The following is a 19,585-nucleotide window of genomic DNA, read 5'->3' as shown; positions in this document are numbered from 1 at the left end:
TGATGCAAACAATGGGATGTACATCACAAGTAATAAACTGCTGTTTGTATGACATTACTGACATGTAAATATAAATATATATAAATATATAAATCTAAATGTAATTGGACATTTTAAAGGGCATAGATAAGATTATGCAAGTTACAAAACTAAATAATCCTGTCTCAATAATAATCTCAATGTATTCACAGTTGACTTTTTGTGTTAATATGAACTCCATCAGCAAATACGATATAAGATAATTTAACACAGTATTTTGTTCATGTGACATATATTTCAAATGAAAATGTCTTTTAAACAAAGTCTTCATGGTTTTGCTGCAACATAAATGAACATGAATCAGCTGATGTCAGAAATGAATGTATTTACTCCAGTTTTATTCATTTTACACCTAAAACACCTTTGAAAGACTGTTTTTATTAGAAATTCACGAGATACCTATGCAAGAAAAAAGATGCTACATCTTTTTTATGGTTTTATATCAAATATTTGAATCCTGTTTTTTAGTATTTGCGTCATGAAATCTGTTTTATTCATCCTTTAATGCTTCGATCTGCTGAGTCCTTCTAGAGAATTACAGATGACTTTCGGCTGGTCTTTTCTAGTGTCATGTTTTTCAACATGATGGAAGCCACGCCCCCCCGTCTGCTCTCAACACAAAAAAGTGTCCCTTACTGCTGTTTTTTTATTAACCCCCTGTGAGATCAACCTTTGCACCACATAATTACAGCCTCAAACACAGCTTGTCAACTCTCCTTCGCTGCTGAATGAACTTAGTTATGACCCACAAATTCCACTTCAATACTTCATTAAAAAAAAAAGAACAACAGGAACCATGCAGGCCAGACGGGGCTCACCTGTGGTTCGACAGAGCGGTGCATGGGTGGAGTCCGGGCCTGCTGGATGCCTCCGCTGCTGAAGGACTCTGAGCGCGGCGGCAGCGAAGGGTCCGAGATCCGGTTGGAAACTTTGTGCTGCAACGCAGGAGAAGTCTGTCTGTTCATCTTATAATGCTCCTCCACCTGATGCACACATCAGACTACGGTCACACAGCATGCAGTGAGACTGTGTTTGAAGTCATGTAGTCCAGACTTTCTACTGTCCTCTAATGTGTGTGTTTGTATCTGCAGCTGCTTTCAGAGACATCTTCAAATACTGGACTTTTAAAGAAGCTAACACGGATCTCCTACCTATTGGGGACGGATTATATTCATAGAACCATACTGCAGGATATGTGGTGTTCTCTAATCTCTGATAACTCATGTAGTGACACGTTATTTTGTTGTTTAAACAGGCATTTGTTTTATTTATTCTGTGTCACTGACAAGGGAGAAAAACAGGAGGATAAAAGAAAAATATTTAGTTAATCTAAAACATATAAAAGAATTAGAATTAATTTCTGTATTGCCATCATTACATTTAATTACTTAGTTATAACTAAGCCCTTATTTATACATATACAAACATATAATTTTAAAGTAGCTGATGTATGGATAACTATGTCCATTTCCATTACCAAAGTAGGCATGTCTGAGAAAAAAATAATGCCTTAAATTATTTAATTCTGCATTAACCTATTAATATTCTAGTCATTTTCCATCTGCCACACATCAGCAGTATATCTGCAGAATTACATACACTTTTATTTATAAAATTTGAATACTATATTCCATTTACTGCACTCTGCTTTTAACATTAAAATATGGGCTAAATGAGAATTAGGGTAATTTTATACTTTTATAACCCTGCTTATTAATATTGATAAGGTGTGATGTTTTCTTAGATGATACAACTGATTTGTTGCTTTATATTTAAATTCATATACATTCATTATCATGTGTTGCCACTTACAAATATCATGTTTAGTTTTTAGTTCCCTTTTCCAGAAAATTCCCATCTGACTATACATTTTATATATATATATATATATATATATATATATATATATATATATATATATATATATATATATATATATATATATATATATATGTATATATATATATATATATATATAATGTTGTGCATATTTGACTTTACCTTTACATATGTATATATATATGTATATATATATATATATATATATATATATATATATATATATATATATATATATATAATGTTGTGCATATTTGACTTTACCTTTACCTTTACATTTACCCCTTGTAACATCTAATGACATCATTGCATTTAGGTCCTCGCCTGTCAACCTCTGTACAATGTTCCTATTGTTGAACTCAGAAATACCTAAATACAAGCCATAGGAAGGTTGTGGAAGAAGTACAATACAATGTAAAGAGGAAGTTGGAGTATTTAGTTTCTTAAAAGTTAAGAGAACATTACTATGTGTGAGTACTCGATAAAAGTGAGGCCTGTTTGGACTAACTGAGGGGAACGAATGCTAAAATGACTTGAATGGTTACAGAAGCAGGACATTTTACTTCTAACAGTGTTATTACTGATGATTTTTCATGGCTAAAAATGCCATCTGCAGGCACTGATGAGGTTTACTTCGACTGCGATGCTTTTATAAAGGTTAACTCTTCCTAAACGCTGCTCATCTATTTTTAGAGCAGAACAGTGTGAATGTGTGTGTGATGGAAATATTTCTTCCCCTGAATCTTCAGGGGACATCTCTGGAGGCTGAGAGGAGGGTAGACCTCTCTGTACAGACTGTGTTTCCATGTGTGGCGTCCACAGGGAGGGAGACTGATATAGCTGCAGCTGCCCTACATCTGTCTACCAGCTGCCACCAGGGGGCAGGCCTCCAGATCTGCCCTAAATGTGTGTGTGTGTGTGTGTGTGTTCCTGTGTGTGAGGGGGCGTTTACATGAAATGCTTTAAAGATTTGATTTAATGAGCCTTGAGTTCAAATATGGAGCACATAGCTGCATGTTCTTTGATAAAATGCACTGGAGAGACTTTACTGAGCTGACACTGGAAGTCTGGACCATTAAGAGGATCATATGTTAAAAGGTAACAATCATTTAGCACATCAGTAACTAAATATGTTATATCCAGTGAATTATACATGAAACAAAACAAGAGGTTTGAACTCCAGGAATTAAAGGTGATAAGAATGAAACCTAGAAGAGGAAAAAGAGTTTTGTCAGCTGACGTTAGTGCCTGTTAGAGATCCAGTCTGAGCCCTGCATGCAAGAAAAAGCAGCTTTAAATAGTCTTTAATGTGTCCAATATTATATCAAGTATGAAAAGCCGAAGAAGTAAAAATGAACCCTTTATGCCCAGAAAGTGTCAGAAACCTGCAAAACTGTGGTTCCATAGAAGAGTAAAAGCTGTGAGAGAGAAAGATTTACTGATGATCTAAAGAAGAGGAAGCTGGTGCATTTCCAGAAGACGTCTTACCTGAAGTTTAGCACTCACACAACACGCTACAACATTCTGCAAAAGCCCCCATCCAGCCCTCATCTCCTTCTGTCTAGCTTCTCAGCAGAAAGGCTTGCTCCTAATGTCTGTAAAGTGATTTTAAATCATATTTCTCAAGGCTTTCAAAGGTCTTTGAAAGGTTTTTTTTAGGCACTGGCTTTCTTACTCATTTCTTTCATTCCATCCCCCCAAAATGCCAAAGATAATATTTAGACAGATATAAAGTCCTGCAGAGTGATACTTGGCGTGTTTCAGCATGGTGCACAGTTTATCAGGCACTTTACATTTTCAGCAATAGAAAAGAGTGTTTTTGTCACACTGGAGGTTGTTATAAGACTTTAAATCCTAAATACTTTATTCTAAATGAGAAAAGTTATGCAGCAGTTATTGGTCAGAACCAAGTAATCAAATGTGGTCATTTGGTCAATAAAGGTCTGAAGGTGGACAAAAACAAGAAGTGCCAGGACAAATAAACTATCCACAGCAGATGAGCAGGATCTGAAATCATAAAAATAAAAAAAATATCCAGCAAAGACCTGATATAAGACCTGACAGATACGTCTGGGTCTAATCAGAAATAGTCTCCATGGAAGGACGGCCATCGAGAAGTCATTCTTCAGGAGGGGAAACATGGGGGAAAGGCCGAGGTGTGTCACATGACACAAGAACTGGACTGAAAATCAGTAGCAGAAGGTCTAATGAAGGATGAATCCTCCGCAGAGATCAGGCCTCAGCATGACTGAAGCAGTCTGGGATCATCTGGACAGACAACAGAAGGGCAGAAACATCCAAAGAAGAGCTTCTGAAAGTCTTTTAAGAAGGCTGGAAAACTTCTCCTGAAGACTTCCTGAGGAAATGACACAAAGTCTAAGAGGGTTCAGACTGAGCTGAAGAGTAAAAGTTAACATTCATATTGATTTTAACCCTTTATGGTGCAAGGGACTATTTTTGATCAGTTAGTTTTCTTTTATATTCAGCATAAAACTTTTATTTTTTTTGTTAATATAACAACAGAACGGAGCTCTTAGTTCATACCAGAAGGACAATTTTAGGTTTAAATTTCTAATTTCAAGGTATTTCATTAGTGATGCCAGTGATGTTGTAAAGGCATTTATCCTCACTTATTCTGATAGTTTTATTTACAAATCTTCACATTACACTAAAGAAAGGACAACTTGAAGAGGAGTGTTTGACGTGCCCCTCGTTGCTATAAACCCATCACACAGACAGTTTAAACGCAGCATGCGTCGTCCTGCTCGAGCTGCTTCCTTACAGACAAACAAGCTTTTCTGGCGTTTAAACTGGGAGGTTTATGCAGACTTCATCCAAGATGTTGGAGGTGAGTCAGCGTTTCTGTATCAGGAGTTAGCCTCGGTTTTAGAAAACACAGCGACGTGACCAGCCAGAGAGAGAATGAGTCATAAAACCCTCATGGGAAGTGTTAAGATCAAGAAGCGAAAGGGAAAGAAAAAGATGAGGGCACATGGTGATTTGTGCCGGGGCCAGTTAAGAGATGTGAGTTCATCTGGTTAGAGAGACAAAGCTGTTAGGAGAGATTAAAATGGAAAGGATTCCAGCAGCCAGGGTTAATTAGGCAGCCTGGACAGGCTGCAGGACGAGAAAGCAGCTGTTCATCTTCCGACTGACCCGACGGCCTGGACTGCGGCCCCTGGAGTCGGGAAGCCTGGTGGGACTCCCGCCGGGGCTCTGCCGCCGCATCACCGGCTCAGAGTAGTTCGGTTCGGGTACGCAGGTGATCCGGATTCGAGGCACATGAAGATGATCTCTGGAGGGGCTGACGTGGGCGGGATATGAAGGGGGGCGGCTCGGCTTGTATCCGGGGAGCAAGAGGAGGTTGTCATGGTGGACGTCTCGCACTTCTTTGAAGGAGTGGTATTTCTTTGGAGGGATGCGAGGAGAGTTACTCTGAGCTCGACGCATCACCTGAAGAGCAGGGCGAGTGTTAACAACACAGCAGGTAAAAGCTGACAGGGCGCACTTGTAGAGGTCCACAGACGAGCTGAGAGCGTCCCTTAAACTGACTGATGGTACAATGACATCTGCCCGAAAAGCCGAATTATGTGTTTAGAAGAATTATGTGAAGATATTTGTAACATCAGTCTAAGGTGGGATTTAAATCAAGCTTGTTTTATATAAAATGATAAAAAGTGGCTTCAGAAAACTTCATCTGAGGAAGACCCCAAGGTTATCTTCTATGTTTATGTTCTGATATCTACCTAATGGTCCAACTGTCCCACAGTGTGTCACATTAGGTGACATATATATGCTTATTATAGGTAATTATTGATTACCTTCATATTACAGCTGGAATTTAAACTGACTGATGGTACAATGACATCTGCTACATACTAAATTTTCTAAATATGGTTTGAATAAAAAGCCGACTGATGATGATCTGATCAGGTCTGTTGCCTTACAACATGAGTGTTATGGCCTTTCTGCATAAATTTCTGCATGTTTTCATTGCAGCAGCTTGAACTGCTTCTTGTTTCCTTCCACAGATTTGCACATCAGGTCAATCAGTTTACTGTTTATCGACTGGAAGTGTGAATATTAACCTGAACTGATGTAAAACAGGTACAGAGATAAATGGATGGCTAGTTGAATTAGCTCAAGTGGTGCATGTGAAATGTCCTTCTCTGAAATATAAGGACCAGTAAAAATGTGGCTCTCCTGTTATTTGAACAGCACACACTAATACTCACTCACCTACAGAGGATAACTTTTTAACTTGTACATGAAGATTAATAAAGATTATAATATAGGATTAATAAAAGATTATCATAATATGAACTGAAAATAATATGAACAAAGAGCAAACTAGCCGCCGTGAATAAGTAAGAACCCACTTCTGTTAAATCTGTTAAAAGGGAAATGATCCAAATTGGCTGAATAACGAAGCTCATAAAAGCATCTGCAAAGTTAAACAAATGTTTAAGACAGCTTCCTGTAAATAAATAATAACAGAGGTGACTCAGGTCATTAAATAAAATTTAAACAAGCATTTCAATAGAGCTTTAAAGACCCCCAAGAAGCTCATCCAAAGCATCTTTCCTTCCTCCATCTAACAATCTGCCAGATCATTCAGCGGCTTAATAAAACAGCTTAGGATCAAACCTTTCCTCCTTGTTTCCTTCAAAACAAAAACAGCTGAATGAAAGCTCCTCTAAGAGGGCTGACTGCATCAGAGGATGTGCAACAGTTTCAGTTAATAACCACAGTCTGCATTAAAGATGGATGACATCAGCTCCCGAGAAATAATCCAGAATATGTGCAGCAGCAGACTGAGGGATGAACATGGCAGCTTCACTTCAGCAGCAGGAGGAAGCAGTCATGTCCTGCATCTTTTTATGCACTTTAAGCTAACAGAAACCACAGATATTGTGCAAATTTTAATGCAAACAAAAGAGTTTTATTCCAAAGTTTTCCCTATTGATTCATACTTTGAGTTCTGCAACAAGACACTCATCTGTCTGCAATGGAGTGACTCATTTTAAAAGCACAGCTGCATGGCACAGCAGGTTCCCAACATGTCATCATATGAAGCTATAAAAAGGCCCTTTTTTGGAATAAAACTCTTCATTTGCTAATATCTTCACAGCCTCAACACTTTGCACTCCGCTGTGTCAGCTGCTGGAGGAAAAAAAAACTGAAAAATGGTTATGTCAAGGTTATTTATGGCAGATACGTCTCCAGCCTTGATACCTGCAAGGAAAAAAAGTCCACAAACACAACCTCAACACACACCTGAATATAAGTCCAACTATTCAGGGCGTGCTTGTGATCGTGTGGATTAATGTGTGTATTCTCTTCATTGTTTCCTTGTGTAAATCTACATATCATTTGTGTTTGGTCAGGTTCTCCTGAGTGTGCAGGTATTTGGAAGAGAACAGTTCTGTCTCACATGATGGATGGATGAGTAAGACAGGAAACAAAAACTGTTCCCGTCTTCACAGCTTGACCTCCTCATAAAGATTCAGTTCTTTTATAAAAGCATCCGAAAGTTCACAGGTTTAAACCTGCTTTCAGAAAGATTTAGCTATCTTATAACAAATGATTAAATCATTAAAGAAGCAGACATTCTTCATGTTTCGTTTGCTCCGAACAGTTAAACTGAGGCTAACACCCATTTTTCCAATTTTTTGTAATTATTATGCATGTTTTCTTTTTGGACTATTTCATGCCCATCATAATCCTGATTCAGTAATTTCAGTCTACAAATTAGAGTGAAAAGTTCATCAATTCATTCATTTTCTTAACCTCTGAGTCCAAAACAGGGTTGCAGGGAAGCTGTAGTATGTTCCAGCGGTCATCTAGCAACAGGACATCCTGGTACACCTCACTAGTCCATCGAAAGACCAACACAGAAGGACAAACAACTAAAGCAGTGCAGTATGATCAGCCTACAGCTGTTATCGACCAATATCGCCATTAAAAAGCAATATCAGAAAATTATCTGTATCGGTTTTTACTTTAAGGACTGTTTACACAACATGCACTTATTATATGTCAAGCTCTTCCGCTACGTCACAGGTATCAAACCCCAGTCCTCGAGATCCGGTATTTTCCAGGTTTTTGTTGTGTCCATGCGCCACCACACCTGACAGAAACTCATAAACAGGTTGACAAGAAGCTGCTGGATCTATTTGATTTGAATCAGCTGTGTTGGTCGAGGGAAACAACAAAAATCTGCTGAATACCAGCCCTCCAGGACTGGAGTCTGACACCCTGGGCTGCGTCTTCTCTAACTGTAAAATGACTAAATGTAAAGTTTTCCAGATATTTCTGTTTGCTGGCCACAACTCGTTTCAAACACATCAGTCCTGGTTGATAGTGATATCAGAAATTCATTTGAACAAAATCGGTATATATAAAATCAATAAGATATCAAACATCCCTACAAACAACCATTTACGCTCACAGTTGTTCCTAAGGAGAATTTAGCCCTGATAAATCAACCTAACATGCTGTGTTACTGCCTGCCAGTTTATCTAACTCAGGGGTGTCAGACTCCAGTCCTGGAGGGCCGGTATCCAGCAGGTTTTTGTTGTTTACCTCTTTCAACACAGCTGATTCAAATCAAATGGACCCAGCAGCTTCTTGTCAACATAATTATGAACTTGTGAGGTGTGTGGGAGCATGGAGACAACAAAAACCTGCAGGATACCGGCCCTCGAGGACTGGAGTTTGACACCTGTGATCTAACTGCTCCTTATCTTGCATGCAAATCCCTGTTCGCCATCACCTCCTGAGGATTGGTCTGCTCGCCACAACCTTTGTCTCCTGCCAGCTGATTGGATACTTGCCTGGCCTATGGGAAGTGTTGCCGCCACAGAGTGGGGAGATTTAAACCAGCTGCAGCTGCGAACTTGTCAGCAACTGTTGACGGTCTGCCCCTGGTTTGCAATCGCTGGTGTTTTGGTCAAGTGCTTTGGTGGTGATTTGTGGAGACTTTGTTTAGTTTTTAGTCTTTTTATTCCAGCAGTGTTAAAACTATTTGGTTTTGGGTTCTTTGTACTGGTAAATAGTTTTTGTTATTAAAGCCATTTTGGCTCTTTCTGTTGCATTTATAGTGTTTTAGTTAATGTTAACGTGTTGGGCTAAGGGATGTTTTGTAATTTTATATATATATATATATATTAGTACTTTTTTTCTGTTAAACATAGCTGCTGGAGCTGTTTCACTTTCGGTTTGTATCTTAGCAGGCCACATTTTGTGCTTTGTTGTCCCCTTTTGTACTCGCTGTTTTTTTTTGTTTTTGTTTTTTTAAAGGTGTGTGTGTATATATAGATTTTTTGTTGCTTTGCTAACCCCATCACTCGAACCACACTGCACAAACTCAGCCTTAAAAAGACAAGAAAAAAATACAAAAATTAGGTAAATGTTGCTTAAAATAAGATAAATTATCTGCCAACAGAACAAGAAAATTTGGCTTGTCAAGACTTCCCAAAACAAATAAAAATACTCTTAAAACAAGAGGAAATCTCTGGCATAAAAACTAAGAATTATCTTACCTTTAAAAAAAAATAAGCATATGTGTACTCAATTTAAGGTTTTTAATCTTACTTAGATTTCAGTTTTTGCAGTGCATTACCACCATTTGTTTGCTCCCCATCTCCACTCGCAACAATAAATTCTCAGCACTTCCACATTTAACGCCTGTCCACAGATCTCATTTGTTACGTCTCCCATCCCCTTTGCAGAGTTGGGACGTAACATGCATGTCTTTAGGTGGTGGGAGGAAGCTGGAATACCTGGGGAGAACCCACACATACAAGCGGAGAACATGCAAACTCCACACAGAAAGGCCCTATGAGGCTCAAACCAGTAAACTTCCTGCTGTGAGGCTGCAGTGTTAACGGCTACGCCACCATGCAGCCCAAAGTAAACTCGTATACAATAAAATGACACACAGATATATGTAGTATAGCTGGAAGAGTCATTTGGTAGATGTTTACTATTACATGAAATGAGTTTTTGGACTCATATCGATCTGTTAAGTGTGGAAAAAATACAGGCGTTACTTCTTTAACAGGCCGAATATTAAAGAAAGATGCCTGATTAGGTGAAAAAAAAAAAGTAAAAACAAGAGATTTTGTGACGCTAAACCCGTGGAAGCTACCTCTTTGGCCCATGCAGGTTTATCGTTGCTGCTGGGTGCCTGGTCTTTGTAGTGGTACAGCTGCTTTTTGTCCTGCGGCGGCCGCGGAGGCTCCTGCTGCTGTTGCTGCAGAGACACCAGGTATGCTCGCTCCTGCTGCAGCTGCCTCTGCAGCCGCTCGGCCTGCCGCTGCTCCTCAATCTGCTTCCTCTTGTACTCCTGCAGAATACAAAGACAACAGGAGAGCAAAGGTTAAACCGGGAAAAATGGAGGGAACACACACTCTAGACACTAACACTTGTTTTCTATTAACCTTTGTGGAAGCCCTGCAGCAATGCTTTACCACTGGCCATCTATTCAGACCCCACAGTCTACAGCACACAAAGCGCCTTTACATTAGTTTATTACAGAGAGACACGCACGAGATTAAATCTATTATTTACAGACAGACATAGTTGCTCATAAAATATTTTAAATAGTAGCAATGGGAATAGTAGCTTCTTTAAATGCTGATTATTTTCCCAAATTCAGGATGGACATTGGTGATCGATAACTGGATTAACTGTTTAGGACAAAAACAACAATTTTCTGAGCTTTTAAAAACACTGTATGTCTGTGAATGTTGAGTCGATCATGAATAGCTTTCGAAAAATAAATATGCTTAAAGAAATGGGAGTCCAAAGCAGATCCAAGCATAATGTAAGGTTTTTTATTGAGTGTGGCATGAAACTTATTCCTCCATGATAAACTGTATCTAATGCATGTTGCAATGCATTTGTTTAAATAAGATTATCATAAACCAGCATAGATGTAAAAGTGTCTTCAACAACAAGTTTTCCACCGGGTTCAGATGTTTTTTTTTGGCTTAAAAAGGAGACCAGACTTAGTTCTAAAGAGATAAACAGTTTTTTTAACTAGTTGCTGAGCTAGAAGGGACAGAGGATCACATTTAGCTGGATTCCTTGTTTCCGGATAAAAACTCACTTTCATGACACTGATAAATGGTAATAGGTGGAGAATTCATCATGAGAGAATTAAAAGCTTATTGTAGCTGCCAGAAGAGCCGAATTATATGTTTAAAAGAATTATGTGAAGATATTTGTAACATCAGTCTAAGGTGGGATTTAAATCAAGCTTGTTTTATATAAAATGATAAAAAGTGGCTTCAGAAAACTTCATCTGAGGAAGACACCGAACTTATCTTCTATGTTTATGTTCTGATATCTACCTAATGGTCCAACTGTCCCACAGTGTGTCACATTAGGTGACATATATATGCTTATTATAGGTAATTATTGATTACCTTCATATTACAGCTGGAATTTAAACTGACTGATGGTACAATGACATCTGCTACATACTAAATTTTCTAAATATGGTTTGAATAAAAAAGCTGACTGATGATGATCTGATCAGCTCTGTTGCCTTACAACATGAGTGTTATGGCCTTTCTGCATAAATTTCTGCATGTTTTCATTGCAGCAGCTTGAACTGCTTCTTGTTTCCTTCCACAGATTTGCACATCAGGTCAATCAGTTTACTGTTTATCGACTGGAAGTGTGAATATTAACCTGAACTGATGTAAAACAGGTACAGAGATAAATGGATGGCTAGTTGAATTAGCTCAAGTGGTGCATGTGAAATGTCCTTCTCTGAAATATCTAAATACCAGTAAAAATGTGGCTCTCCTGTTATTTGAACAGCACACACTAATACTCACTCACCTACAGAGGATAACTTTTTAACTTGTACATGAAGATTAATAAAGATTATAATATAGGATTAATAAAAGATTATCATAATATGAACTGAAAATAATATAAACAAACTTAAAAACCCAACAATGGTTAAACCAGTTTATAAGAAAATCTCTACAGGTGTAATGCAGCTCTTTACCTACTAAGTTAGTCACATTTGTCCTCATATCATCATTCAGCATAGAACTCTATATATTGATCCTGCTATTTGATAAAGATTTTCGAAGCGTACAGTTTTTAACAATATTTAAGTTTGGCTTTGACAGACTTTTTATTGATGGAGGGATTTTTTTTTATGTGCAAAAACATAACAGCGATCAACCATTACCTCATTAACTGCACTAATGTCAAGCCAAAACATGCCTTAAATTCCCATTAAAACATAAGAAGAGCCTTCCTTTCTGCAGAAACTAATAAGCTGATAAAGCAATCCATTAAATGGAATCAGGTGTTTAGGAACAGGGAAGCATGTAAAACATGTCGGGCAGTGGGTGAGATGGAAGCATGTAACACAGAACTGAGTGGCTCCTCCTGTACAGCATTACATGCTTCATGCCCCATTTTTTGTCAAGTGACTGTGCCTGACCCACACCAGACGAGTGCAGGTGGAGATCTGTTAGAATAGATGAGTGTGTGTGAAATGAAACAAGAGATCTCACATTTGCTTGGTTTCCAGCTATTATTAATCACTAAGACAACGCCAGAGTGAAGAAATGGGTTGTTAAATGCCAACATCTTTGGCAGCTTTCCTTAAAATAAAAAGAGCCAAGACAGAAAGAAACAGTAAGCATGCGAAAATTAAACTTTCTGGAACAAAACTTGGTGAAGAATCAACTGACGGCTTGGTTGTTGCACCTTCTCATCGAATTAGAGGACACTCTTATCTGAGAGGTCTGTGGAAAGTTTGCTTCCGCCTCGGTGTGTGTGTGTTGCATGAAACTGAACTCCTTCAGGCTGTCTGCTGAGATGCCACCGTCGATGGATGTCGTCTTCATCACGCACAATATAGTTGATTCAAGAGTCATTCTGGGGCGGGCGGCCTTTGTCTGACACACCCACTGCTTGGTGTTGATTGATTTCATGTTTGTTAGCATTTTCAGGTGAGAAGAAAAGAAAGCTAGATGATGTATGAGCCTGCTTTGGCTCGTATTGATCGAGCATTGATCGCCATCACCTGCATGTCACTGTTTCTGGGAGTAAACAACATGTTGAACACGTCCAAGTAATCATGCCGTTTCCAAGGTCATCAGCCAAATGTTGTCATGGTGATAAGCGTCCTGGAGACTCAAACTCCTTTTTTTGTATATTATCTAGACTTCAATGTTTAAAAGTGTTCATGTGGTTTGTGAATAAAAAGTGTATCTTAATCTGTTTTCACTTAAATGAGACCTGACAAAATGATGAACATAGATGCATTGCTCTCATTGCATTGTGGGAGTCGCCAGGGCCGGATTAAAAGTGCACAGGCCTCTGGGCCCAGAGTGTTCCAGGGGCCCGCTTCCCCACCACAACAATGTGGAAAATGTGAATGATACGCTGTGAAACGACATTTCTAACATCTCTCAGCCAATGGTACCAATAGCAACACACTAGACACTGTGGTGGAACTATCTGGCTTTTATGTACATTTAGTTTCATGCCAAACTGCTGATGTTTGCCCACATGGGCCCCAAGTGGGAGTGGGCCCCTGGGCCTGTGCCCTTAATGCCTATTGGATAATCCAGCCTTGGAGGTCGCTCTGTCACACCTTCCTTCAGTCACATGACCAGCATTCAGCCAATAAAGTGATTCACGGTCATGGTTTCAACCGTCCTCCCATTTTGAGGTACGTCAGAGGAACAAGAGAGAAAGTGGTAGTCGTATTAGTATAGAAGTAGTTGTTCCAGGATAACAACACAGTAACAGGAAACAAGGACCAGAGAACAAATAGCTTTGATTAGTTATGCAAAAAATAATCCCATTTCCTCCCTTTAACTCTACTTCACATTTTTCAAAAGTAGGATGCCTCTTTCTTTGAGGGATGTTTGTTGTTGCGCCCTTCGGCTGGGTTGCTGGGGGCCATTTGGATGACAAGGTGACTAATGATCATGAATCCCAGCAAGACAAGAGGGTCTTTACCTCCACAAAACACTGGGTAGAGTCAAGGAAATTGGAATTTATCCTGCAAGTCTGTAAAAAAGTTCACTGAATCCCTTTCCTCATTAGTTTGATCAACATAGATCCTGTTTTTTAACAAGAAAAATTAGTTTTGACTCTTTACTTATGCATCACTTGATTATAATGAACTTCAGAAGCAAGAAGCCGGGCCAAGGTTTGCCTTCAGGACTGTTTATTTGCAACGCTGGATTACAGAACTCATAAAATTACAGGATTACTGCCTTTAAAAGCTAGTTACATTAAATCTGCTCTGTAACTTTCTTTGTTTTGTTGTTTTTTTTTTAACCAATATAATTACTCACTTTGCAATTCCTTGGGCAGTAAGTTGTCTACTGTTCATTGAAACCTTGTAAGAAATGGTGACCATGGCAGGACTTCTGTTCAGAAGATATGTTTGAGGAAGGAAATGGGAACGGGACGGCATGCCAAATAACACAAGAACTGGACTGAAAATGAGTGGAAACAGGTCTGACGAGGGATGATTCCTCTCCAGAACCTAGACCTCAATGTGACTGAAGTAGTGTGAGATCAGAAAGTTGTATTTTAGCACCATGAGGTCACATTTGTGTGTAAAACCTGACTAAATGATCTAGTAGAATTATTATTAATGAGAATTTGCTCATTTTTATAAACTCTACGAAGCTTAGGAAGGCAAACGTAAATGGCGTACCCATCCATTAAGCCTCACAGTTGTAGAATTTACTGACTGGACGTTGGGATTTCTTAGCCTGGATCTTCTGGAGTTAATGCTATTATCCGCTCAGTAATTTGTGGCGATAACTTTACTACTCCAAATAAAAATGTCCCTTTTATGAACATAAGGACTAAATCAATCATAAAACAATCAATAAGTTATTACTGGCACTCAGCAGCTGCTTCAAAGGCAGTCTGGTCTTTTATTCTCCTAAATAATTTTACCTGAGATTCTTTATTATGTGAAAAATATACACATTTTCTGATATTTAAAGAACATCCAAACAGATTATTTCATTGTATAAAATAATGCAGTTATTTAAGATAACGTCATCCAGGTTTAAGAAAATTAACATTAAAGTGCTGCCAAAAAAAAAACAACGAGAGCAAGCAGGATTATGTTGCCTGCTGTTGTTCTGGGTTGTTTCAGGATCAGCGTTTGTGTGTGTTTGCGTGTTGCGTTACCAGCAGTAAAGCCTGCTCCTGCAGGAGCTGCTGCTGCAGGATCTCCAGCTGCCTCTGCTCCTCCTCCAGCTGTCTACGGATATACTCCTAACCAATCAGCCCCCGGCCCAGCATCAGACGCAGCCAATCAGAGAGTAACCAGGCGGAACAGAAGCAAATTGGAGCCCAGGCAACCAGTGACATCAGCAGAGCAGGAAATACAGAAGAAGAGGAAAGAGGAGGAGGACAGACAAAAAGTAGGAGGTGTGAGATTTGGGATTTAGTCAGAAACAGGAGAGGAGAAATAACATGAAAGGAGCAGCAGGGGGGCATAATTAGTAGAAAAGAACAACATGCTTATTAAGATGGAGATGTTATATCATCTGTGCAAGAGGAAGACGTTCGTGTCAGAAAGGGAGGGAGTCGAGGAAGCATTTCACCGCAGGGAAAGTTCACATTAAACTTTTCAAAGCCTCTTGTCTCCTCGGTTTTACTGTATTGTGTGATGATGTTAATGCATCAGATTCTAAAATGGAGATTAATTTTTTATACCAGCAGTATTATCAAAAAACTGCATTTCAAGAGGGAACAAACACTTTAAATTTACTTTAACTTTGACCTGGAAAAAGCTTACAGTTTTACTTTTGGTGATAACAGAGAAAAAATCCTCATGCATCAGAGTTTTAGGATTCACAGCATGATTATTCATGGCAGTCTTGTGGATCTGGATAGTAGATATATTCTAGAAATATTTTCTGAGAAGCTATTATTATGTTTTTAGCATAATTAAATCTTATCTAATTTCAAGCTTTGACACAAAACGTAAACTCAAAGTTTCATCCAGCAGTGCAGTTATTCCTGATTCTACTGGTAGAAAATGTGACATTTGCAAATGCTTAAAATAAAAGTGCTATTATTTGCACAATGTCACATGTCCTCTGCCACATTTTAAAAGAGAGAATGAGTATAAAACTCCAAAATGGATGCGCAATTCTTTTTTTAAAGGCAGATGAATATATATTTCACCAGTCAGAGTGTAATTCATTACTCTGCACCCAACCACTTTATGATGGAAAGTGCAACTTCCAAGTTTAAATCGATCATACCATCATGTTGCCTCCCAGCAGGAGCAGAGATATACTTTTATACAGATGGGGCCAAAGGGTAGGGCAAGACTTGATCAAGGGGGGATAATAATAAAGGAAAGTGTGCTTCTCTTTAAAACACTCATACACTGATAACTGTGGTCACATAGAGCAGTGTTTCTCAGTTCCAGTCTTCAGGCCCCCCTGCCCTGCATGTTATAGGCAACCCTACTTTAACACATCTGAATTAAATAAAGGCCTGTTAACAGGCTGCAAAGAACTTAATGAGGAAGTTCAATAATCTGACTAAGGTGCTTTGGAGGAGGAACGTGTCTAAAACATGCAAGCAGGGGGGCCTGAGGACTGGATTAGAGAATGGCTGCATTAGACATGACATGAATAATAAAAATCTTCACATGAATAATATGGATCAAAAAGTGGAAATATTTGCAGCAACTATAAAAAAAAAAAAAGGTCCACAGAAAGGTGGGTTTTAGGGTTCAGTATGTGGAAATTGATGTGATAATGGAGCGATCAGCTCTGATTCACCATTTAGTGATGGAGGTAGACTGGAACCTTGTGCGGCTAGCTCCATGTTGGGAGCTGTTAACTCGCTGTGATCTGTGTCCTTCATCATTACAAAAACATTAGATTTTTCTCTTTATCTTCATTTTAAAATCTACTTATACAAAGTCATACTTGTTAAAGGATATATTGCCTTCATATTTTTATGTTGTAACTTAGTTTACAATCCCCTAGCAGCCTTGCTAGCTTATTGTTTCAATTAAACTGGATCATGCAGCGCTAGCTCAGTTAGCGTTTAGTAATGTAGATACTGAGGTAGTCTTTTGGGACTTTTATAGTTCATTTTCAGCTCCAATGTGAAAATCTTGATTAACTGGCTTTATGTTTAGTCCCTAAATACACTTACTGAAAATGAAATATGACATGGCCTCCCCACATTATCTTAAAACCAATGCAGTGCTAGCACATAAATAGACTAGCACTGCTACTTAGCTTCAGGCTAACATCTGGTTAATAGTCTTACGTAACATTAGTGGTTATTCTTGCACAAGAACAAAATCTCTTTATGAAATGTGCAGCCAGATGTAAATACTATAAAAGGATCCATGAGTGTCAGTGAAGACATTTCCTTCTCATCCTTCAGTGACGGATTTCCAACCAGATTTTACAGCTCGCCAGCTATACTCAATAGGTCTGCCCATTTCTCCCAGTCTTTCTTCTGTTACTACATCTATTTTGTCAGAATGATTTATTCAATTTCATTTATACATATACACCACTAATTTTCTCTTTATGTCCACCAGATGAAAACAGGATTTAAATCATAGTAGATTTAGGAAGTCTGCAACTTTTACTCATTTAAACAGGAATAACTTGACACATTACTAAATGTGACGCATATAAAATAAGTTTAGCTAATTAGTATACTATCTGATCTGAAAATAATGAAGATTTAGACTAATAAATGTACATTTTTAATATATTTTTGTTTGTAAACCACAAGCAAATTTCACAAACTAGAACATTATGTACATTATTAGATTCAGCCCACATTCAGACATTTCATAACAAGATGTTTGAGAGGTTGAGCAAAGCTTAAGATTTGTCACAGGAAGTGACATAATGCTCAGTGCGATTTGTATGACCCTCAGCTAACCAGCTGGACTGTTCAAGAAGTGCTGCAACATTACATGTAGTTAAAAACAATTCATTTTCATAGTCTGTCAGGCTATAAAGCAACAGTTTTGGAGTTTTACCACCAAACTATATATTCTATGGTATAGAATAATTGTGAGGAAAGTCTAATTTAAAAATATGAAAATCTGCAGTAAATTTCACCACTGTGCATTTTAAACAACTTATAAATAAACTGCTGGTTATTATGGACAATGCCAGCCACTTCTCCCGCTGTCACCAGTAACCAGAGGAGCCTGTTCAGTGACAGATCGATGTGTAGGACCAACAGGCTTAGAAACTCCTTGGTTCATCATACCATCGCACTCTACAACTCCTCACTTGGGGGGGGATGGGAACAGGAGGACTAGGTAGTCAGTTGTTTGTGTATTTTATTTTTTGGTTCATTTATTATTATTTATCTTAATTTCTACTAGTTTATTTATTTATTTCATGTTTATGTGCATGCTACTTTTCCTTTTGCTGCTGGAAATATTTAATTTCCCTTTGGGAGTCATCCTAAAGGGATCAATGAAGTTAAGTCTAAGTCTAATAATTTGTTTTAATGGATGTACCAATGTTTTTTTTTCCATGACCTAAAAAAGTGCAATTATTTAGTTTTTTACTGCCATTTGCTGTTAAAGGCTGAATTTGATCTCTTTTCTCATATTTATCAGCTTATGCTGATAAATGTCAATGTCTCATTATGACACCAGGCTCTCTTTTACAGAAGTACACTTACAGGAAGTACTACGATGTCGTTTTTACTGTTACCACAAACTTTACATGTAATCTCGCAGACATAATATCTTAAAATGAACATATTCTGCGTTTCCCGCGATAAGACTGAAAATGAGGGTCATTGCCAGTTAGTTATTCACCTCATCACTGTGTGTTTGGTGTTAGTGTTTGTTGGTTTCAGTTGCTGTAACAACACAAAACATTTGTGATACACTGAGATTACGATGTGCATTTGTGATAAAAATGTTTTTTCTGTATCTTGTGATTACCAGGAGATGTGGTAACATCGAGACGTTAACGCAACAGTCTGCGTGATTATTGTCATTATCGCAGGGACGCACTCGCTCCATTAGACACACATGTTCAGCTGCTTGTTGACGCATATATTTAATCATTTGCCGTGTGACATAAATCACAGCTCCAAACATTTCCTCTCATGTCGACATGGTCAACACAATTTGCTGTAAACTCTGTTCTGCATTTATTAAAAGCAATTTTATTTCTATTTTCAGCCACGTACCATGACCTACTTACGTTTCCAACATATTAAAGGTTAAATGTGTGAAACAAGGCAACAACATCAGTGAGTTTAGATGAAGAGAGAGGCTCCGCCCCTAAGTCGCCTGTCCAGTCAGGTGTTTTCCTACCTGCTCTCTCTCTGCGTGCCTCCTCTCCTCCTCACGGCGGAGCTGCTCCATCTCTTCATATCTCCTCCTTTGCTCCCGCTCCTGCTGCTTCCTCAGCTCCCGCTCCCGACGCTGTTGCTGTAGGTGGAACCATTTCACACAATGCTGCCTCAGATATGTGTGTGTTTGTGCATGACAGGTGTGTTTCTCTGCCATTTGACTGAGATAAAGGTGCTAACAACACAGGTGTGGTGAGTTCTGCATGGGGACAAGAGCTTTCTTTTTTTTTTTTTTAAAAAAACAAGGCAGAGGCACTGAGCAGAGTTTATTTGCCAGGTAAACATGGCAGGACTTTTACTTTCTGGACCAGGAATT

General features: G+C 38.5%; 1 protein-coding gene across 3 annotated transcripts in view; it reads right to left on the bottom strand.

The window, feature by feature from the left end:
- The window catches only part of tnikb (TRAF2 and NCK interacting kinase b), a gene marked incomplete at both ends in the record, with an annotated part of 91,546 nt that overhangs the window by 34,823 nt on the left and 37,138 nt on the right, over positions 1-19,585 (bottom strand). For all 3 annotated transcript variants that reach the window (XM_079259400.1, XM_079259402.1, XM_079259401.1), the window contains 5 exons: positions 858-1,022; positions 5,035-5,331; positions 10,031-10,228; positions 15,082-15,168; positions 19,232-19,348. In XM_079259400.1, the coding sequence (XP_079115526.1) occupies positions 858-1,022; positions 5,035-5,331; positions 10,031-10,228; positions 15,082-15,168; positions 19,232-19,348 (864 nt within the window). The remainder of the gene's footprint in view (positions 1-857; positions 1,023-5,034; positions 5,332-10,030; positions 10,229-15,081; positions 15,169-19,231; positions 19,349-19,585) is intronic.

Source organism: Telmatherina bonti (genome assembly GCF_933228915.1).
Source record: "Telmatherina bonti genome assembly, chromosome: 20".
Classification (NCBI taxonomy): Eukaryota; Metazoa; Chordata; class Actinopteri; order Atheriniformes; family Telmatherinidae; genus Telmatherina; species Telmatherina bonti.
This window is presented reverse-complemented; position numbering and strand designations above follow the sequence as displayed.